Source organism: Entelurus aequoreus, linkage group LG02, assembly GCF_033978785.1.
Source record: "Entelurus aequoreus isolate RoL-2023_Sb linkage group LG02, RoL_Eaeq_v1.1, whole genome shotgun sequence".
NCBI lineage: Eukaryota > Metazoa > Chordata > Actinopteri > Syngnathiformes > Syngnathidae > Entelurus > Entelurus aequoreus.
The window spans coordinates 32,478,497-32,502,784 of NC_084732.1; the positions used below are offsets into that span (position 1 = coordinate 32,478,497).

At 40.0% G+C, this 24,288-nt stretch overlaps 1 protein-coding gene across 4 annotated transcripts in view; it reads right to left on the reverse strand.

Annotated features, from left to right (window-relative positions):
- Nucleotides 1-24,288, reverse strand: part of LOC133632656 (MAM domain-containing glycosylphosphatidylinositol anchor protein 1) — a 596,928-nt gene that overhangs the window by 493,719 nt on the left and 78,921 nt on the right. The window contains exon 2 of one of the 4 annotated variants that reach the window (XM_062025242.1): nt 1,627-1,793. The exons of the other annotated variants lie outside the window; for them this stretch is intronic. Within the exon in view, the coding sequence (XP_061881226.1) occupies nt 1,627-1,699 (73 nt within the window). The 5' untranslated portion in view covers nt 1,700-1,793. The remainder of the gene's footprint in view (nt 1-1,626; nt 1,794-24,288) is intronic. 4 annotated transcript variants of the gene reach the window in all.

A 24,288-nucleotide genomic window follows, 5' to 3' on the forward strand; every position in this document is an offset into this window, starting at 1 on the left:
AAAGCATATTTGGTTGAAAAAAAGAGATAAAGAAGTAAAATACAGTACTATGTCATCAGTTTCTGATTTATTAAATTGTATAACAGTGCAAAATATTGCTCATTTGTAGTGGTCTTTCTTGAACTATTTAGAAAAAAAGATATAAAAATAACTAAAAACTTGTTGAAAAATAAACAAGTGATTCAATTATAAATAAAGATTTCTACACATATGAGTAATCATCAACTTAAAGTGCCTTCTTTGGGGATTGTAATAGAGATCCATCTGGATTCATGAGCTTAATTCTAAACATTTCTTCACAAAAAAAGAAATCTTTAACATCAATATTTATGGAACATGTCCACAAAAAATCAAGCTGTCAACACTGAATATTGCATTGTTGCATTGTAATAAATGGAATAGCCTACTTGATTTGATGTTCAGTTTATGAAATTACATTCATATTTTGTTAAAGTATTAATCAATAAATATATTTATAAAGGATTTTTGAATTGTTGCTATTTTTAGAATATTTTAAAAAAATCTCACGTACCCCTTGGCATACCTTCAAGTACCCCCAGGGGTACGTGTACCCCCATTTGAGAACCACTGTCATAAGAAACCAATCCGTTTTCCCAAGTATCATTCCACACAATTGAGTGCCCAAATAAAGACTCCCAAACAATGGTGACTTTGGTACAAGTGCAAAATAGGCCATCATGGGCCAAAGGAAGTTGTGAGTGCCAGCATTTTATAAAAAGACATTGAGAAACATTACTGCAGTATTTTTTAAACTGGTACTTGGGCTCTGTCTAGTGGTACGCCAAGTAATCGCTTATTTAAATATTGTAATGACGTAACGCGAAGGTTTATCAGCTTTCAATGGAAGTCTTTACAATCAGACTAATGTAGGCCGTAGTCGACGCCAACATTAACAACAATTAAGACACAAACAGAACCGTCTTACTTTGTCATTTCTATCACTCAAAGAAATGTTCCTACATTCAAGCAGTGTTACTGTTCAAATTGTGTGTAACATACAGTGGGCAAAAATATTAAATATACTTGTAACAGTAGGGAAGGGATTCATACGGCTACATTTCTGGGTGGATCTCGCATGGGAGGTAAAGGGGGGGTTAAATATTTTGCAATGCAGTCTGCTGAAAATTATGGAAAGCTACACTCTCCATAGAAACTGACGCTGTGGTCAACGTTGGAATTGCCACTAAACACCTTTTAAGATACTCAACACTACTGCCATCTGCTCCCCCTTCAATTTGTCATGTTTCATGTATCAGGTAAACCGTGACGAATGGGGCCAAATGACCCCTTCCAATTGTAAATATTTTTTAAAGAACATTAAAGACCTGCTATGCTGCTGTATTTGAATTTGGGAGAGCCAAGTGTTTTCTGAGATTCTACTTGGTGGAAAAAGTTTGACAACCACTGCACAACTGGATTTAGGAAAAAAAAAGTGTAGCAAAGCACGAAAGTGTCGCCATTTCCTCTCTGCTCCTTGCCAGCTTCGCAAACAAGAGTCTTCATTTATACACGTGCAGCCATGTTTGCATTGTTTTCTGCAGAATTGTATTTATTCCCAATATTCGGTTACTCTTGTTGTGAATACTGCAGAGTGACATTCTTCACCTGTCCCTCCTCTGTCAGCCGCCCCGCTCTGGCTGTCTTCAGCTTTCAGCCACAATTGGAGCCCTCGTCCCATGTATGAACTAAGTGGAGAGGTGGGTGGGTGCTTGCCACTGAATCAATCGCTGGTTGATAGCGAAGGGCCATGACAGCAAGGAGAGCGATAGTGGCTGTGAAAAAAGGTAAAAGGCTGTTGAGGACAGAGGAGGAGTAATAGTGAGGAGAGTCTCTGGTAAAAGAGGAACTGGGGATAAAGGATGGTAATGGATAACATTTATCTGTACTGTGAGGGCAAGGCCGTCATAAAGGAAGATGGCGAAGCCTCTGAGGTCGTAAAAGTTGGAAGTCGATCAAATTCTGCCCTTTTGCCATACTTTTCCACCTCAACAGGTATTTAGAGAAGAAGAACATGAGACGAGAAGAACTTGTTTTACACTGAAAGGGATTTACGATGATTTTCCTCTTTACTGACTTATAAATGTTGTTACAAATCATAATGTGCGTGCTGGTTTTGGAAGCCTCGGAACGCTTTGTTTCGCTTTGTGATGTCACAGACAGACGGACGTACTTATATGGTCATCCTTGTGTCTGTTGTCGACCAGCCTCTTCCCCTCTGCTGTTATACTTTCTCACTCAATGCCCTCCACCACCTGTCCTGTTTCTTCAACATTGACCAGTAAGTACGAAGTCGGATTAGCCAAGAAAAGTATTATTTTCATCTAACATAAAGTGACATAAATGCTGCTTTACAAGGGTTTTTTCTATTTTATTTGTTGTTGTTGTTTTACTTTTGTGGCTGTGTGTAGAAAAGGCTGGTTGCATCAGCTCTGCTCTTTTAATGTCTTTAATGTCCTTTGTGTTCTTTAATGTTTCCCACTTACACACATGTTTATGTGTGCTATGGCTATGAGGTTTTTTCCATGTTCCCCAGCGTTTACCTGTTTCTAACCTTTTTTGTAAGGGGCGCCGGAAGTTGGCAGACCCGTCAGCGATCCTGTTCTGTAATGTTTGTCTGCTCTTGAATGGGATTGTGCTTAAAATCTTAATTTCCCCTCTGGGTTTATTAAAGTTATTAAGTTATTTTCGACCGTGAAAAAAAAAGAAGTGGTGATGTTCGTCTTCAAGATATATATTTAAATAGTGTACATTTTTTAAAAGATACATTTTGGGTTTTATTTGCGATCTGGGATTTCTCCAAACACAAACTATTTGCTGACATACCCAAAAAAGTAGGTTATAAATGTGACTGTGAAATTTACACCAAATCATATCCAATTCATATTATTTAGACCAGTGAATCCCAAACTGTGGTACATGTACCACAAGTGGTATGCGGGTTCCATCGTGTGGTACACCAGGGGTCTCAAACACGCGGCCCGCGGGCCAAATGCAGCCCGCGAGACGTTATTTTGCGGCCCCCACCTCAATATGAAAGTTTAATGTAAGTGCGGCCCGCGAGTTTAAAATGAATGGCACTTGACAGCGTTGTGTGCGGAGCTGAAGGCATCTACCAATCACAGTGTGCTATAAGGCTCTTGACAATGTCGAGGGTGTGCCATGATGGCACTGCCTTTAGTGTCTTCTAGAAACTGTCACCGGATCATCTTTTTCTCCATACTAACAGCGTGCCGGCTCAGACACTTGTTGTATGAGGCTTCTGCAGACACACGCGAGTAATTGCAAGACATACTTGAGGAACAGCCATACATGTCACACTGAGGGTGGTCATATTTTATTTTATTTATTTTTTAACACTGTTACAAATATGTGCCACACTGTGAACCCACACCAAACAACAATGACAAACACATTTCGGGAGAACATCCGCACCTAAACACAACATAAACACAACAGAAGAAATACCCAGAATCCTTTGCAGCCCTAACTCTTCCGGGCTACAAAAACACCCCCCCCCCCCCCCCGCTACCCCCAACCCCGCCTCCTCCCAACCCCGCCCACCTGAACCCCCCCACACACACCTCAACCCCCCCTTCCCCCCATCTCCCGAATTCGGAGGTCTTAAGATTGGCAAGTATGCATTGACGTCACTTGCGTGATGCAAGCAGAGAAACATTTTGCCGCTTTTCCACAACACCCACACACGCTCTTCCTGCCTCCCTCCTCCCTCCCTCCCTCCCTGCCTCCCTCGCTCGCCCGCCTGCTCGCTCCCGCCCCCGTTGTAAACAGTCCGGGCGGGGAAGACAAGCATTCCGCCGAAGGAGCGAGCGACAATACAAAAGTGTGGTGCACTGGACCCCAGTGCTGATACTCCGACAGAGAGTCGCTGGGCGAATCAGACGTGTAACACGTTAGTGGTGATGTTAGCCCGTTCGGGGCTAATTGTGCTAATTTGAACAGAATGAACGAATGATTGTCTCCGGAACAGATTATTTATTTTTCCATTATTCATTTGAAGTTTATACGTATTATATCCAAATGGGATGCTGTAATAGTACAAATAGTTGAATTATGAATTAGAGTATATTAATTATTAAGATATTCAGTTATAGAAATAAATAATTAGTTATAAAATAAATAATATATTTAATAATTGAAACGTAATTAGTAATAAATTAAAGAAAAGGGCAGAAAAAGTGTATTTGAGACATGCTGTATAGCTAGCCCGTTTTAAAGCCCTTAAATAATAAAATACATAATATATATAAAATTATATATCCATCTAAAATTCAAGCATTTTTAAGAATGTCAATCTCCAGGAGGAATAGCATGATGTCGTGTCAGGTGAGAGTAAAGACACACCTCCCCTAACAACATGGCGAACAAAACAACATGTAAGATGCACAAAATCAATAAGACAACACAAATATGGCGACAAGTGTGTAAGCAGAGAACAACAAAATCCAAACTTTTTGGTTTGTACTAAAAGTGTCACAAGCGAGTTAAGAGGGTGCAACGGAGGGAAAGTGAGAAGGGCTGAATTATTGAGGCCAGACGTGTGTCGGGACACACAACGTAGATTCCCAGTGATGATGCCTCCCTGCTGTCACCAAAAGTTCAGTTGGAGCCAGCAGACTGTGGTGGTTTTGTTGCTATTAGGAGGCACCCAGACGTGTGCTTTAAACAGCCTTGTGCCGCTGTTTTTACACCACAAACACCTACTTAGCTACAGGAAACTGCAGTACTCTCTCTTGCTGCCTGATTTTGAAAATGCATCCTAAAAGTAATAAAATGACTTACACAAAAACATAAAAAATAATAATTAATCTCATCACTAAAATGACACACTTTTCATTCCTTGTGTTAAAGTTAAAAGTTAAAGTACCAATGATTGTCACACACACACTAGGTGTGGTGAAATTTGTCCTCTGCATTTGACCCATCCCCTTGATCACCCCCTGGGAGGTGAGGGAGCAGTGGGCAGCAGCGTAGCCGCGCCCGGGAATCATTTTTTGGTGATTTAACCCCCAATTCCAACCCTTGATGCTGAGTGCCAAGCAGGGAGGTAATGGGTCCCATTTTTATAGTCTTTGGTATGACCCGGCCGGGGTTTGAACTCACAACCTACCGATCTCAGGGCGGACACTCTAACCACTAGGCCACGGTACCCTTTAGGTACCTTACTACTTCAGTTGGTACAACAAAGGTGTTCTAGTACAGTGCAGTGCAGTTATGTTGGCAGTGGAAACCTACAACATGTATTTAAAAAAATATAGTTGACAAAATATTAAATAATGATTGTACATTTAAATGTCAAAAAAAAAATAAAAAAATGTCAAAATGTGTACTTCCTGTCATGACAGTATTGTCTAGATGTAAATTGTTTATGATGTAGCCTTCATACAAACCCACAATGAATTTCAAAATAAAACAATTTAGGATTCAATAAGATTCTCAGGTATGTGTATGTTTCGAAAATCTAAGCCATTTTATGTACTGTACAATAGGTCCATTTTAAAAAAATATGCATCAATTCAATAGTTAACTGTTTTAAATTGGGCAAGGCAATGTAAAGCAAGTTCATTTATCTTATGTTAATCCCAGCCCCTTCCTGCTCAGTCACTGGTGCAAAATGTCAATGCGTGTCTTGCGTTCCAATCCCAGTAATACTTGTTGGGAAAGTTTACAAATATAGGTTTTATGATGTTAAAGTTGTTGTTTTGTTGTTATTTCTTACCCATGACTTTGTTTTAATACAAAACATGCATCAAATGTAATACTTTTTTTTTTTTTTTAGCAGAACAATAGCTTTAAAAAGTATTAAAAAAACGTTTTCAAATTAATAATCTTCAAAGTCTTTTGGATACCACAGACATACAATATATTGCCAAATGTATTTGGCCACCTGCCTTGACTCACATATGAACTTGAAGTGCCATCCCATTCCTAACCCATAGGGTTCAATATGATGTCGGTCCACCTTTTGCAGCTATTACAGCTTCAACTCTCCTGGGAAAGCTGTCCACAAGGTTGCGGAGTGTGTTTATAGGAATTTTCCACCATTCTTCCAAAAGTGCATTGGTTAGGCCACACACTGATGTTGGTCGAGAAGGCCTGGCTCTCAGTCTCCGTTCTAATTCATCCCAAAGGTGTTCTATTGGATTCAGGTCAGGACTCTGTGCATGCCAGTCAAGTTCATCCACACCAGACTCTGTCATCCATGTCTTTATGGACCTTGCTTTGTGCACTGGTGCACAGTCATGTTGGGAGAGGAAGGGGCCTGCTCCAAACTGTTCCCACAAGGTTGGGAGCATGGAATTGTCCAAAGTGTTTTGGTATTCTAGAGCATTCAAAGTTTCTTTCACTGGAACTAAGGGACAGACTCTACCTCCTGAAAAACAACCCCACACCATAATTCTTCCTCCGCCAAATTTCACACTTGGCACAATGCAGCCCGACATGTACTGTTCTCCTGGCAACCTTCAAACCCAGACTCGTCCATCCGATTGCCAGATGGAAAAGTGTGATTCATCACTCCAGAGAAGGCATCTCCACTGCTCTAGAGTCCAGTGGCGACGTGCTTTACACCACTGCATCCGACGCTTTGCATTGGACTTGGTGATGTATGGCTTAGATGCAGCTGCTCGGCCATGGAAACCCATTCCATGAAGCTCTCTGCGTTCTGTACGTGGGCTAATTGGAAGGTCACATGAAGTTTTGGAGCTCTGTAACAACAGAAAGTGGGTGACCTCTTTGCACTATGCGCTTCAGCATCCGCTGACCCCTCTCTGTCAGTTTATGTGGCCTACCACTTCATGGCTGAGTTGCTGTTGTTCCCAAACTCTTCCATTTTCTTATAATAAAGCCGACAGTTGAGTTTGGAATATTTAGGAGCGAGGAAATTTCACGACCGGATTTGTTGCAAAAATGGCATCCTATGACAGTCCCACGCTGGACATCACTGAGCTCCTGGGAGCGCCCCATTCTTTCACAAATGTTTGTAGAAACAGTCTCCATACCTCAGTGCTTCATTTTATACACCTGTGGCCAGGCCAAGTGATTAGGACACCTGATTCTGATCATTTGGATGGGTGGCCAAATACTTTTGGCAATATAGTGTATTGCTAGCTGCTTCCTGCTCCATCACTGATAAGAATATAATGTGAAGTTTCCCCACAAGGTTCTGCTGGATCACATTCTGGTCAGAGTTAAGTTAGGAAGCCTTATTAATTGATGTTAATGTTAATAATTATTGAACAATGTATTGCTCATGAATACGTTTTAGTACAAAACAAGCATCAAATTACATTCACTATATAAGCCCTCTAGATCAGTGGTCCCCAACCACCAGCTGCAGGGATACAGTCCGTAAGCACACATGATTGTATTTCTTTATGACAAAAAATAAAATAAAATAAAAAAATACCATAACACCCCCCCGCCCCCCACGTATGCTTTCAGCTAAATCTTTTAATCTTTTAACGTCCGCACTGTTTTTATTTTTATTGTCTGCATTTTAATTTTGCTTTTATTTTCTTTCATTTCACTTTGTTGTCTGTGAAGCACTTTGAGTCTGCCTTGTGTATGAAAAGTGCTATACAAATAAAGTTGCCTTGCCTTCAAGTTTGGTTAAGAAACTATAAAAAATAGTTTCTCATAAATAATATTTGAAGTCTTAAAAAAGTGTGAAAAATCTTGTAATATGGGGGCTTCCAAATAAAATTCTGCTTAGGCCCCGAATTTAGCCAGAGGTGGTGTTGGTTCAAAACTTAATTCAGCCATCGGGTGGAGTGAAGAAACCCTAACAATATGTATACCTAAAATCTTAATTATTCATCTTGCTAAGATATTTGACAATTCTGTGCTTTCAATTTTGTGGAAAAAGTTTGTTGTACGTCCATAAAAGCACGCTTGGGTGAGTTTGGTGCGGAAGGAGCTTGTTAAACACCTTTATAACGGCTCATGAACTACAAAATAAATGTCTTTTTAACCTGCCCTCACAGCAGCATGATGACAGCCACCACATGCACATGAGAAATTTGGCCTCAACACCAGACTTTAATGTGCCTAATTAGTCATGAAATAAGGTAGGAGGGGCCACACCTGACCATGAAAGTGAGGGCCAGAGCACAGTCCAATTACTTTGAAACCTGCCAACAGAGGGACTATTTATAGCCAGGTGAACGTGTCCATATACGGCCCCTGGTCGCCACAGACTGGTGACGTGAAAGAAAGGTGAGAGAAGAAGAAGACAAAGCAGAGGAGATTGAAGCAAGTGAAGAAGAGTTAGACTGACAGGTGCAGGAGGAGGCGGGCGCTCTGATGTGAGTTATGTTCTCACCGCTGTTCACAAGCATCCTGTCATCTTCATGAATAAGTCACACGCCAAATGTTGCCCGCTCTTCAATTTCATGCACGCCAACAATGACAGACACATTTTAGCCCATGATTCATTCCAATAGTCATCAGCAGGCTTTGTGTGGCCCTTAACAAGATCTTGTTTGTTGCCTCAGTTTTTTCTTTGATATTACTTATTATTATCATCGTGATACTCTTGAATGGAGTGTTTAGGGGGCCGAAGACTCCCTAAAATATTCTTAAACCCCTGCTAAATATTTTCTTAGTTAAAAATAATATTTTTATGTTGATTTTTTTTTTTTCACAAAATAGTGCTGACATATGTAGTATAATGTAGCCAGAATGTGAGTTGTAATAATCATACAACGTGTCATTGCAGTCCTTGTTCCTGTTAATTGGTTCCAGACATTAAATCACCAAAAATGATTCCCGGGCGCGGCCACCGCTGCTGCTCACTGCTCCCCTCACCTCCCAGGGGGTGATCAAGAGTGGTGGGTCAAATGCAGAGAATAATTTCACCACACCTAGTGTGTGTGTGACAATCATTGGTACTTTAACTTTAACTTGTTAATGTTACGGCTCAAGCACCTGCCGCCTCTTATTCTTCTGTGCGCTCCTCTGAGCGCGTCTCTGGACACGCCCACGGACGTTCCTCTCTTGCTGCGGCCGCGCCTCGGCTGCACTCAATCTGCAATCTGCACACCTGCCGCTGATGAGAGCTTGACGCCTTTATTTTTTTAAATTTAATTTTATTTATTTATTTATTTTTTCACGCCTCTCTTAAGCCAGCGTGTCCTGCGTTCCAGTGCCAGAACATAGCTACCTGTATTGTTCAGTAAGCCCACACCTCTCTATCTCCTTTTCATGTGCCTACTCGCTCTCTGTTTCCCTTCCTCTGTGCTCATTGTGTCTTGTCCCGTGTCGTCATCCTGCAGCTCCTCTTCGTTCCCTGGATTCGAGCTGTGTGTCTCGTCTCCCCGGATTCCCTCTGGTCTTCTTGCTGCCTTCCTGGATCTCCACCTCTCGCCTGGACACAGACTGACGCCTCGCTCCTGCCCTTGACCTCTTGCCCACGGACCTGCGAGCCTGCCTTGCCCCTTCTGGACTTCCGAATCTCTCACAACACGCACCTTCAACATTGTACGGTAACACTCACCAGCTAGACGCACCACATAGTCACACCATACACCTTTGGATTTATTACACACGTCATTTTATTATATTAATAATAAAGGCGTATTTATCCACTTCTCCACTGAACCATTACAATTAACGCACAACACATTTCCACGAAGTAGGGATTATTAATTATAAATCAAATACTGTACCATAGCAAGGGCTTAAAAAAAACATGTTTACAATCTTCTAAATATGTTTTTCAACATTATCGGCGCCCTCTAGACATGAAATAAAACATTTTAGTTACACTATTTTAAACCAATATCGTAATCAGTGGCTACGATACTGAGCAGCGCGTTTGTCACGATCCATCGTCGTTGCAATGGTTGTGACCCCAAAATGCGGAAGCAAATGGCAGCGTACAGGTAAAGAGTATTTCATGCACAAAAGTACAAAACAAAAATAGAGTGCAATATGGTAATACACAGAAAAGCACAGGGGAAGTTGTGTGTATGAGTCTAAGCCTACAGAGAAAGTAAAAACAAAAATAGTGGCGGAAAAACATCCATAACACTTAAAACGTGAGAATGGCTTATAAAGCCCTGAAGGAATAATTAGCAGCAGGTGAAAAAACATAATTGCTAATCATGAGAACAGTGCTCAGAAGCAGGGGTGAAGTTACTGCAGGAAAACAAACACACCGAGGAAATAAAACCAAAATAAAAGTGTTCAACATGAAATAAACCCAAAAACTACACAAGACATGACAAGGAGCTACAGGTCATGACAGCGCTCTATACTACTGCAGTGTTGATATTTTGTCTTTATTTAGTCGTTGTTATGCTTAAAAGTACTTCATTTAGGCCCCAAAAAGTTTTAGAAAATGCTTTAAAAAAATGTAAATGCCGTCTCTTTTCTGCTCTGCCCCCTTCTCCTGCGTGGAGAGGTTATTAGGTGACCACAGATGAGGCGCTCGCTGTTCAAAGTCGGGACCCGGAGTGGACCACTCATCTGTGCATCAGTTGGGGACCTCTCTGCACTGCTGACCTGTCTCCACTCAAGATGCCCCTGCTGGCCCCACTATGGACTGGACTCTCACATTATTAACTAGATCCACTCGACATCCATTGAACCCAGGGGTGTGTGTGGGGGGTTCAATCTGCGGTCCCCTCCAAGGTTTCTCATTGTATCCCATTGGGTTGAGTTTTTTCTTGCCCTGATGTGGGATCTGAGCCGAGGATGTGGTTGTGGCTTGTGCAGCCCTTTGAGACACTTGTGATTAAGGGCTATATAAATAAACTTTGATTGATGATTGATGAAAAAAATAAAATGTGACGTGGTGAAGCGTGATGTGGTGAGGGACGACTGTATTCACTTAAATGATGAGAACTCTTGTCAAGTTTCCCTTTACTTCGTTGTGTAAGGTAGATATTAGCTGATTCATGTAGGGTTATCACTAGTGGACAATGATAGTCATAACAATATATCATTATTATAATGCATATTATTATTTTATTACTACATCCACTGTCTTTAAAAACTAATAACACCTCTGTTTCAAACGTTCATTGAGGGTCCTTGAACGCAGCACAATTGTGTGCTAGGAGATTCAGAAGTGAAACCTAAACATGACTTTGTCCGATTTCTCAAATGTTTGCGCCGCATGTGAATGCATGAAAGTGAGCATTGATGACGTGTTTAGTGAACAGTGAAGTGCTCAATGCTTGGTCGGCCACTACCAGAAGGAATGAACCAATTTGTATTTTTGAAAGGTAGTAATACAAATACCTAATTATTGAACTTTGGCAGCAAAATCTATTTTATCTGAGCGCACGTCGCTGGTGGAACTACATGACCAGTAATGCATGTTACTGTAAGGCAATGATGTAAGAAAAAGATTATGTACCTCCAAAAAAGGGGGGTCAGGGGAGGAAGCGAGTGAACGACCGGAAGTGAGGGGGGGTTATGACCCCCCCCAGGAAATGTGAGTGGACAGTGTGGTTTTTGTTTTTATATTGACAATTTTTTTTTAATGTTTTTTTTTTTTTATTCATTTATTTTTTTTAATCCGTTATTACTCACTTCTCCTAATATTTCGTTTTCCTATTGTGTATTTTGTTTTAAAAAGGTTGTAAATATTTAGGTCATATTTAGTACCCTTGTGTGTGCATGAGTGACATTTTCACTTATGAGTGAAGTTTTCGCTTATGAAAAAAATAAAAAAAAATAAAAACACAAACACACTTGATGTAAGAAGAAGATAATGTACCTCCAAAAAAGGGGGGTCAGGGGAGGGTGCAGGGGATTTTTTTTTGACCAGAAGTGAGGGGGGTTTATGACCCCCTCCCCCAGGAAGTGTGTTTGTGTTTTTTGTTTGTTTTTGTTTTTTTTCATAAGTGAAAATTTCACTCATAAGTGAAAATGTCACTCATGCACACAAAAGGGTACTAAATATGACCTAAATATTTACAACATTTTTAAAACAAAATACACAATAGGAAAATGAAAGATTAGGAGAAGAAGTGAGTACTAACGGATTAAAAAATAAAAATAAAAATAAAAAATCAATAAAAAAATTGTCAATATAAAAACAAAAATCACACTGTCCACTCACACTTCAAGTTGTATGACTTCCTGTCATAAAACAATCCCCCGCATCCTACCCCCCTTTTCCCTTTTTTGGAGGTACATTATTTTCTGATGTATCAGTAAAGAGAGAAACAAAGTAAGCGACATGTTTTGGGTGGAGGGGGTTTACGCTGATTGCAGACATCATGCATGGTGGCAGATCCCACTCAAAGCAACTTTAGGAATGTTTGTTTCCCAAAAAAACTTAGCTTTTTTTGTATTTTCTTTTTTTAAACTACAGCGAAAGTAGTGCTTAATTTACAACAATCACAGATTGGCAACACTAAATTGGCCCTAGTGTGAGACTGTGAGTGTGAATGTTGTCTTGTCTATCTGTGTTGGCCCTGCGATGAGGTGGCGACTTGTCCAGGGTGTACCCCGCCTTCCGCCCGAATGCAGCTGAGATAGGCTCCAGCACCCCCGCGACCCCGAACGGGACAAGCGGTAGAAAATGGATGGATGGATCATCATTAACACATGAGCGCATTATCTGCCTTAAATATGTCTACTTACTTTAAGCAGGTAAACAAACTAATTATTATTAACTACAGTACTTTATGATACATTGTTGTAAGGGCGCCCAGCTTGAAAATTGCTACTGCATGTGTGTCACCAACATATGCACAAAGAGACAAGCAAATAAAAAACCTTAAAGCTTAAGAGCTACCGGTACTTGTCTGCTTTCCTGACCACCCACTTCCAAAAGTGTGCTGCCGACTAACAAATTCCACACAGTCAGACGGCAGCGAGGTGAGACATCGATAATAACGAGAGTTCAGCAAAAGGTAAATGCGGCGCCGCGATGTATTTGCTTGAACTGTCGCCTCCCGTGATCCATGCGCCCATGTGATCTCCATGCTGAGGAGAGCCACCCCCATCATCATCATCATCAGTGGAGGGCGAGACTTGAACTAACAAGACGGCAAACAGAAGTGACAATGAAAATATATAGGGTTAATAATTATGTTGGTGCTACAAAACAAAGTTGTTATTATTGAACTTCTTCCAGTCTAACTCAATAACATACATTTTAATAAGTCTGTCAAATGTATTCATGCACGCATATATCAACTTAATAGAGGAGCTCTGAAACCGGGGTGTTTGTTTGAATGTCATCCACATCGTTAGCCCACAACTATTCCTGAAAACCGAAAATTAGCGTTAAAACTGTTTTAATTTATTCGTAGTGTTAACAGCTGAGGTAAACGTCACCAAAAGTCCAGAGCCCCAAGTTGTGACAATATTATTTAGACCAGGGAGTCCCAGACTGTGGTACATGTACCACAAGTGGTACGCGGGTTCCATCTCATGGTACACCGAAGAATCACTTAATTAAATATTAAAACACAGTTTTACTGTTCAAACTGTGTTTAATGTTACAGTGACCAAAAATATTTCATAAAACCTTTGCCTGTTTTTAATAAATATTTAGGCCCACTATGCTACTGTATCTTAATGTTGATCATTAGAGTGGTACTTGGAGAGCCAAGTGTTTTTACTTGGAGAAAAAAATTTGAAAACCACTCATCGAGACCACAAAAAAGTCTGTTTAATTTAGATTAAACTCGTCATAGACCAAAAGTAGTTAATTGTTTTAGTGCTTTAAATTATAAATGCTTAACTTTTTTTTTTTTACTTTTAAGAGTGTTAAAAACGTTAAAATCCTAACAAAATGAAGAAAAAACAGTTTGTTTTTAGAGGGTCCCACTGTCCGTCATAGGGGACTTTGAACAGAATGAACGAATGATTGTCCCCGTAACAGAATATTTCTTTTTCCATTATTCATTTAAATTGTACATGTATTACATCCAAATGGGATGCTGTAATTGTATAAATAGTTGAATTATGAATTAGAGTATATTAATTATTAATATATTCAGTTATAGTAATTAAATAATTAGTTATAATATAAATAATATATGTATTAATTAAAATGTAATTAGTAATACATTAAAGAAAAGTGCAGAGAAAGTGTATATGAGACATACTTAGGGGTGAGGGAAAAAAAACAATTCGAATTCGAATCGCGATTCTCACGTTGTGCGATTCAGAATCGATTCTCATTTTTTAAAAATGTATTTTTGTTTATTTTTTATTAAAAAAAAATATTTTTTTATTTTTTAACTAATCAATCCAACAAAACAATACACAGCAATACCATAACAATGCAATCCAATTCCAAAACCAAACCCGACCAAGCAACACTCAGAACTGCAATAAACAGAGCAATTGAGAGGAGACACAAACACGACACAGAACAAACCAAAAGTAGTGAAACAAAAATTAATATTATCAACAACAGGATCAATATTAGTTACAATTTCAACATAGCAGTGATTAAAAATCCCTCATTGACATTATCATTAGACATTTATAAAAAAAACAAAAAAAAACAATGAACAATAGTGTCACAGTGGCTTACACTTCAATCAATCAATCAATCAATGTCTATTTATATAGCCCTAAATCACTAGTGTCTCAAAGGGCTGCACAAGCCACAACGACATCCTCGGTGTCGAGTGGGTCTGATATAATATTGTGAAAGTCCAACACATCAGCGAAAGTCCAGTCCATGGTGGGGCCAGCGGGAACCATCCCGAGTGGAGACGGGTCAGCAGCGTAGAGATGTCCCCATCTGATGGACAGGCTAGCGGTCCACCCCGGAGCAGAGTAGAAAAGAAAAGAAAAGAAACGGCAGATCAACTGGTCTAAAAAGGGAGTCTATTTAAAGGCTAGAGTATACAAATGAGTTTTAAGATGAGACTTAAATGCTTCTACTGAGGTAGCATCTCTAACTTTTACCGGGAGGGCATTCCATAGTATTGGAGCCCGAATAGAAAACGCTCTATAGCCCGCAGACTTTTTTTGGGCTCTGGGAATCACTAATAAGCCGGAGTTCTTTGAACGCAGATTTCTTGCCGGGACATATGGTACAATACAATCGTCAAGATAGGCAGGAGCTTGACCGTGTAGTATTTTATACGTAAGTAGTAAAACCTTAAAGTCGCATCTTAGGTGCACAGGAAGCCAGTGCAAGTGAGCCAGTATAGGCGTAATATGATCAAACTTTCTTGTTTTTGTCAAAAGTCTAGCAGCCGCATTTTGTACCATCTGTAATCTTTTAATGCTAGACATAGGGAGGCCCGAAAATAATACGTTACAGTAATCGAGACGAGATGTAACGAACGCATGGATAATGATCTCAGCATCGCTTGTGGACAAAATGGAACGAATTTTAGCGATATTACGGAGATGAAAGAAGGCCGTTTTAGTAACACTCTTAATGTGTGACTCAAACGAGAGAGTTGGGTCGAAGATAATACCCAGATTCTTTACCGAGTCGCCTTGTTTAATTGTTTGGTTGTCAAATGTTAAGGTGGTATTATTAAATAGATGTTGGTGTTGAGCAGGACCGATAATCAGCATTTCCGTTTTCTTAGCGTTGAGTTGCAAAAAGTTAGCGGACATCCATTGTTTAATTTCATTAAGACACGCCTCCAGCTGACTACAATCCGGCGTGTTGGTCAGCTTTAGGGGCATGTAGAGTTGGGTGTCATCAGCATAACAGTGAAAGCTAACACCGTATTTGCGTATAATGTCCCCTAGCGGCAGCATGTAAATACTAAAGAGTGCAGGGCCAAGAACTGAACCCTGGGGAACTCCGCACGTTACCTTAACATAGTCCGAGGTCATATTGTTATGGGAGACACACTGCATCCTGTCAGTAAGATAAGAGTTAAACCAAGACAAGGCTAAGTCTGACATCCCAATACGCGTTTTGATACGCTCTAATAAAATATTATGATCAACAGTATCGAAAGCGGCGCTAAGATCAAGAAGCAGCAACATAGATGAAGCATCAGAATCCATCGTCAGCAATAGATCATTAGTCATTTTTGCGAGGGCTGTCTCCGTAGAGTGATTTGCCCTGAAACCGGATTGAAAAGGTTCACAGAGATTGTTAGTCACTAAGTGTTCATTTAGCTGCTGTGCGACAATTTTTTCGAGAATTTTCGAGATAAACGGTAGGTGGGACACCGGCCGGTAGTTCACCATGAGGTCAGGATCGAGGTTAGGTCTTTTGAGTAGAGGATGAATAACCGCTTTTTTGAATGCTAGAGGAACAGTACCAGAGGAAAGTGATAGGTTTATAATATTTAACACTGATGGACCTAATAAAACAAAAAGCTCCTTGATAAGTTTCCCAGGAATTGGGTCAAGTAAACATGTTGTTTGTTTTGTCCCATTTACACATTTTAACAATTCCTCCAATGTTATTTCATCAAAGAGAGAGAAACTATTTTGGAGGGCAATGTCCGTCGTATATACAGTCATATTTGTGTTAATAGAACCCAGTTGTGGCTGGGATGCATTGTCTTTAATCTCTTTTCTGATGAGTTCAATTTTCTTATTAAAGAAATTCATAAAGTCATCTGCTGAGTGGGTGGAGCTACTGGGAGGAGTCCCTTGTTGGGTTAGCGATGCTACTGTACTAAACAAAAATTTAGGATCATTTTTGTTGAGGTGGATGAGATTTGAGTAATATTTAGCTTTAGCTGAGGTAAGCATGCGTTTATAAGTTATTAAACTATCACTCCATGCTTGATGGAAAACCTCAAGTTTAGTCGCACGCCATTTGCGTTCCAGCTTTCTACATGATAATTTCTGGGCTTTAGTTTCTTCTGTAAACCATGGGGTACGCCTTTTAGGGGCCCTTTTTAGCTTTAGCGGTGCTACAATATCAATGGTGTCGCGCAGGGCGTCGTTAAAGTTGTTAGTGAGGTTATCAATAGAGCCCACATAATTTGGGAAAGGTGCCATTACTGAAGGCAGTAGGTCAGTAAGAGTCGTCGTTGTGGCAGTATTAATGTTGCGGCTGCTATAGTAGTTATTATTATTATTATTAGTTTGTTGACAATGAGTCCGAACTTCGAATTTTATAAGGTAATGATCGGACATTACTTTAGTGTACGGGAGTATCGTAACTTTAGAGGTGGTGACACCCCTGACAAGCACTAGATCTATCGTATTACCGTTGCGATGCGTGGGTTCATTTATTATTTGTGTAAGACCACAGCTATCAATTATAGTCTGGAGCGCCACGCATGGAGGGTCCGATGGGGTATTCATATGGATGTTAAAGTCTCCCATTATGATTATATTGTCGGCGTGCGTCACTAGATCAGCAACGAACTCTGAAAATTCATTGATAAAGTCCGAATAGGGCCCAGGGGGGCGGTAGATGACAGCCAGGTGGAGAGGCAGCGGTGTGACAAACCTCATAGTGAGCACCTCAAACGAGTTATATTTATTATTTAGGTCCGAGGTAAGGCTAAAGTTTTTGTTGTATATTAGTGCAACACCCCCACCCCTTTTAATGGGGCGGGCAATATGCGTTCCCGCATAGCCAGGAGGAGACGCCTCACCCAGCGCAAAAAATTCGTCTGGTTTGAGCCAGGTCTCGGCTAAACCAACGACATCAAGATTGTTGTCTCTGATGACTTCATTAACTAATAACGTTTTGGAAGACAATGACCTTATGTTTAAAAAGCCCATATTATAGGTAGTGGGCTGTTTTGAGGAGTTTTTGTTGAAAGTATCCGTAGTAGCAATATTAATAATGTTACGTTTATTATGCATAGTGCACTTTAAATAATTTCGACCATATCTAGGAATTGATATGACAGGAATTTTTAGATTGTTTGCCACCTCAGTAAAATGCATGTCCACCTCTGACGCAGAAAAAACATTATGTGAGTTGTATATTATTCTAGAAGAATTGCTATGTGTGCAGGGATTATCCAGCCTGGCGCTGGCTAGTTCTAGCTTAACAGACTCCTTATTAGCGCTTCTTTGTGGATTAGCATTTAGCTTTTTCGTTAGCCCCGCTAACAACAAAGCATTTAGCTTTGTTGTTAGCCCCGCCCGACACCCCCGCTTCTGCTTCCGAGCGCACCGCTTACGTCTCTTTCGCTGACCGTCTCCGCTGGTAGTCGACGCCGCTGCTTCAAAGGCCACTGCTGGATGTAGCTCGCGAAGAATTCCCAAGCTAGCGAGCAGGTCCATCGTACACGCATCTATCAGCCCAAAATGGCCCGATCTCTCCACATCCAGAATTGTAAGTCGGTCGTAAGTGATCACGGAGTGAACACGCTGTGAGCCAGCCATGAAATTGACTGAATTGAGGGGTATTTTTGCCCTCACTTCCAGGAGCGCTCGCACGAAGCCGCTGCTCTGAAGCGCAGCCATCTTATATTCAATATATATATTATATATATATATTGTATATATATATATATATATATATATATATATATATATAATATATATATATATATATATATATATAATATATATATATATATATATATATATTATAAGTGTAATATATTACACTTGCATCGCATCTCATAAGCTTGACAACACACTGTGTCCAATATTTTCACAAAGATAAAATAAGTCATATTTTTGGTTCATTTAATAGTTTAAACAAATGTACATTATTACAATCAATTAATAAAACATTGTCCTTTACAATTATAAAAGCTTTTTACAAAAATCTACTACTCTGCTTGCATGTCAGCAGAACAGATCCTGCTGAAATCCTATGTATTTAAAGAATAGAGAATCGTTTTGAATCGGGAAAAAATCGTTTTTTAATGGAGAATCGTGTTGAATCAAAAAAAAAATCGATTTTGAATCGAATTGTGACCCCAAGAATCGATATTGAATCGAATCGTGGGACACCCAAAGATTCACAGCCCTAGACATGCTGTATAGCTAGCCAGTTTTTAAGACCTTAAATAATAAAAACATAGCTAAAAGTATATATCCATCTAAAATTCAAGCATTTTTAAGAATGTCAAGCACCAGGAGGAGAAGCATGGTGTCGTGTCAGGTGAGAGTAAAGACACACCTCCCCTAACAACATGGGTTAAAACTATTTTAATTTATTCGTTGTGTTAACAGCTGAGGTAAACGTCACCAAAAGTCCAGAGGGCCAACTTGTGACAAGGAGGAGAGTGAAAACTTTGCCATAAAAAAAAAAGTGTTCTTTATTTTGTAATTTTCCGATAAAACCGCCGCCATGGCAGCATTCACACCACTGTACTCTAAGGGCAGAGGATTTTAACCTGTTTGACCTCGGGGCCCAACAGAGGGGCCTGGGGCCCCTTAAATATTAACACTGAATTAGTGATCTGACTGTTGAGTTGAATCCTTTTCAATAATTATATCTAACCTAATTACAGTTTACAACCTTGTCAAATGATATAAAACTATGTTTTAATCACAAAGATCAAGGCACGTGCAAACTGGCACATGTATGCACACAAGGCTGTTGTGGCGAGAAAGGGGAAATAGATGCAATGACAGACAACGTATATAGACAATATCATGCGCGTGTCGCCATAATGGGACTGTAACAGTGACGTGCGGTGAGGTTCATGGCTGGTGAGGCACTGACTTCATCACAGTCAGATTTACAAACATATGAACCCTAAAGAGTATCTTATTCACCATTTGATTGGCAGCAGTTAACGAGTTATGTTTAAAAGCTCATACCAGCATTCTTCCCTGCTTGGCACTCAGCATCAAGGGTTGGAATTGGGGGATAAATCACCAAAAATGATTCCCGGGCGCGGCGCCGCTGCTGCCCACTGCTCCCCTCACCTCCCAGGGGGTGAACAAGGGGATGGGTCAAACGCAGAGGACAAATTTCATTACACCTAGTGTGTGTGTGACAATCATTGGTACTTCAACTTAACTTTAACTTTACACATACAAACTGTAGCATACAAAAAAGCACATTTAATTAAAAAAAACGTTATTATGGTCTTACTTTACTTATAAATGAAGTCCATGCGCCGCTCCTTTTAAACAAAAGCATCGATAACTTGTTTATAGAAGTCTTCCTTATCTTTCTTCAGTTTTAAAAGTCTCTCTGTCTCGATGGAGATCTTCCTTTAATTATTACCTCCTGCTTCGATTGAAAGTCCAGTTTAGAAAACTATTTTATTTTAGATATGTAATCCTCCATGCTAAAAGTTCAGGCGAGAGGAAAAAAATAAACGATCGCTGCTAACTGTTGCTGCTTGTTGTCACTTCTTCTGCAGCCGAGTAGTCGCAAGAATGATCTCTGGGATCACTACCGCCCTCTACCACCAGGAGGCAGGATTACTGCGAGCCTCACCCAGTGCATCTTCGCAGCCGTTTTATGATTGCTCAGCACAAGAAATACGTTACATACATACAGTTGTTGACAAAATACACTGTACATTATATACGTCAGTTAACTAAACTATGGAAATTTATAATATAATTCATATAGCAATACGGTCTCACTGCACGGCAGGCCAGCAGTTAGCCGAGTCATTGCGCAATCCATGGCGAGGCTCAACTGGCTTGTGATTCACCGCAAGTCTCTTCTCAGTATTTGAATGGCAAATATGAAAATTCAGCGATTTTGAATAAAAATAATCTAAAACTGCTGAAGTTAAATGGAAAATAACGTTATAGTATAATCACTGGATACATATAACAATTTAATTTTTTTTTTTTCTTTTTACATTTTTTGTCTTTCCATGATGGCACGTGAGGCCCCGACGATAGCTTTAGTGTTTATTTATCTTTACATGTGTAGAATGATTAAGAATTATAATAATAATGCCTGTGCAGTTATTCATCTGTCCAGCAATTCCATTTTGGAGCTGCTGGATGACTTAAAGGGGTTATATTACGATTGTTGTTCTAGATTTAAAACACTTCTGTGTAGTCTACATAACATGTAAAGGCGGGCCGTAATTTGCCCAGGTCTGCACAAGAGGATAGAGAAAAAGAAGGAACTTATTGACGACAATGGGCCCCATTCAGCAACCGTTCTTAAGAACAAATTTTTTTCTTAGGCCCACTTACGAAGTTTTTAAGGAGATTTTTTTAATTCACCAATGTTTTCTTTGCTGGGATTTGTTCGTAGGTAAGAACAAAATCTACGGGTGCTCCAGAGCACTCTTAGGGTGGCCTATTTGTTCTTAAGTGTGACAAGTTCCCTTACTTCTATTGTCTAATGTTAAATTAATATCATAGATAGATAGGTAGATAGATATATAAAGATAGATAGATAGATAGATAGATAGATAGATAGATAGATAGATAGATAGATAGATAGATAGATAGATAGATAGATAGATAGATAGATAGATAGATAGATAGATAGATAGATAGATAGATAGATAGATAGATAGATAGATAGATAGATAAGACAGACAGACAGACAACAGACAGACAAAGACATATAGCAAAATGAGCAATATATAGACATTTCAAAATACACGCGCGCATGCACACACACACACACAAACACACACAATCATAAATTACCGGGGGTGTTGATTTAGTGATTGGTGACTCTTTAAAAGACCAACAGGCCGCTCATACCCTGTTGCAACTCAACTCACACAATGGCAATGCTTTTGCTGCTACTGCAAGATGCCGTAGATCGTGCCCTGGGGAGGGAGCGCATATTTCACGACCATGTAGACCTATTTGCCCGAAGTGACAAATATTTATTTGAACGCTTTAGGCTACCGAGAGCAGTCCCCCCTTTCTTAAACTTACATTTTGACATTATGTATTTTCCCAGCTGGATAATACGAATTTCTCTTCTTTAATCTGTTTGTGTTTTCTCCGCGTGTTTGATGTTTGGCTTTTGCGCCGGAATTGTGCCCTTATATGGGGAATTAAGGGTGCTTACCTATGCAAATTACGGAATTAAGGGTGTTTACATATGCATATTGGGGAAATAGGGGCGTGTTTATATGCAAATTATGATGGACACGCACGCGCTAACCATTTGGCATTCAGCAATTTAAGAACAGCAGGTGGGAACAATTTGGCCATTTAAGATCACGTCATGAATTTGAATGGAATCCTCTGAGGAAACCACTTAGGAAGAAAGATAAGAGGAAAAGTTAAGAACTTATTGCTGAATGGGGCCCAATGTCGGCCGACAATGGCGAACTAGCGCAAAAGTCTTGCGGTAAAACTTTACCATATATGGAGATACAAGCGTCACGTTGGGGTCGCAATTGTGGCGATGGTTTTCAAAATGCGAAAAAGAAAGACAGAAAGTGCCGTGCAAGAAAGCAAGTGTTTTAATTTGATCTCAACTTGCACAAGGAAGTGCAGCAGGATCGTGCAACCAATAGCATAAGCAAAATAGCATAAGGCAACAGTAAAACAGCAGGCGATACACAGTATTAGCATACAGCTAATCAGACACAACATAATTGAACGTAAACATTTGAACTGCACTTACTGCACGGCGAGATGGGTACTAATCAAGGGAGAGCGTCCCCACCTTACTACAGGTGGGGACGCTAATCATCATGAGAGACAGCTGTGAGCTTCAGGCTCCAAGCAAACAAATGTAAACAAAAGGAGCTAGTGGCGCTAGGAACAAAACTAGACATAAACATAGGAAGAATACTACTAAACATAAACTGAGACATGACCCGGGCAACAGGTCTTGACATTCCAATGGGAAAAACCTCACAAATTGGGCAAATTCCAAACAGCCCGTTAAGAGGAAATATGAAGGAAGGCAAGATTGTTTTATAAATTATTCAGTCATGCCACCACGGGTTGATTTAAAATGTTCTGGACTTATGCAGATCTCAAATACACAACAGCAGGTGCCAATAGGTAAGACAACTTGGTTTTGCATAATAGGACCCCTTTAATGGAGCCAGCAGACAAAATCAAATCAATATACTGTATCTCTTATATTAAAAAATACTATTTTAACACTGCATTTTCTTGCATGTGGATTATTCCCACACACAATCGTAGTTATAGCTGGTGTTTTTGCTATAAAAGCAGCCTGCCTGAAAGTACACTTTCAGCATTGCAGATCGCTTCAATATTGTCCAGAAACGGTGGTACAGATTACATTTGTGTGCTGCATGTTCCTCAACGTAGCAAATTCACCACATGTTGGAGCATGGTGACCGCCAGAGTAGTCTGCACCAATTCCAATGCTATCAATTGTACATGCAGTATTAATAGATCACCAGCACAGTATGTGCAATTGTATTGTTTGTGCATGCTACTTAGCACATCTGCATCTTAGTAGATCACACCCATTATACTGTCTAGTATAGTTTTAGTGTTTACTTATTTTTACACGTGTACTAGTATTAAAAATCATCACCTATTACAGTCGTTCACTTAAAATTGCCTGTGCACGTAATAAAGGTTTTATGATGCTTACAGATCGACTCTGGAACTGGTTATTTCCATATTTTCCTCCGGGAGAAATAGTTTTGAGGAGTTTGACCAGCATCCTGGAATGAATTGTGTTTGATTTTTAAGGTCCCACTGGAAATATCTATATCAATATCAATTTTCTTGGTACATTGCAACATTACGGCGTAGTTGTGCTGCCTTGGGGAGAACGAGCATACTGCGGTTTCTTCAGCGAGGTAACTTATTGACCAAATGAGACATAAACGTTCAGATGTGTTTTAAGTACTGTAATAAAGACACAAAAAGGAGAATATGCTGACCAACAAAACAATATGGATATGAGTCACTTTAATGTAAGATGGAAAAATTGCACGTAAACCTGTCATATACACTTTCTAATAAGAAAGATGATGATCTATGTCCTTGCAGGCCAACTGCCCACCTTCATCTGCTACCTGGTGCCCACCTGGGCCCTCCCGGCCTAAGTGCACGGTGGACGAGGTGATAAATCAAACCTCCCGAGACGTCATCTAAACGCTCTTATCCTTTAACCCCAGGTGGCAAGGCGAGTGTAAACCATGGTCAACATATCACTTTGGCCACAGTCCTCTGGCTCTGCTGCTCACCCGCAGGTTAATAGAAACGTCGTCCGCCTTTAATAGCGGCCCAGACGTACAGGGAGCGAGAGAAGGGAAGAAAAGCAAAGGAAAGGACTAAAAGAAGGATGAAACTGAGAGGGAATGTGCTGAGCAAGCAGTTACATGTGAGCAGTGAGACGTAATAACTTAAACAGGTACTTTGTTTAAGCACCATGTGGACGACATTTTCACAAGGGTGGGGCTGACTGAGATGAGGGGAGGAACATGGGCATATTAAGCTAGGGTTTAATGTGCAGGCGTCCTTAACTGATGAATGGAG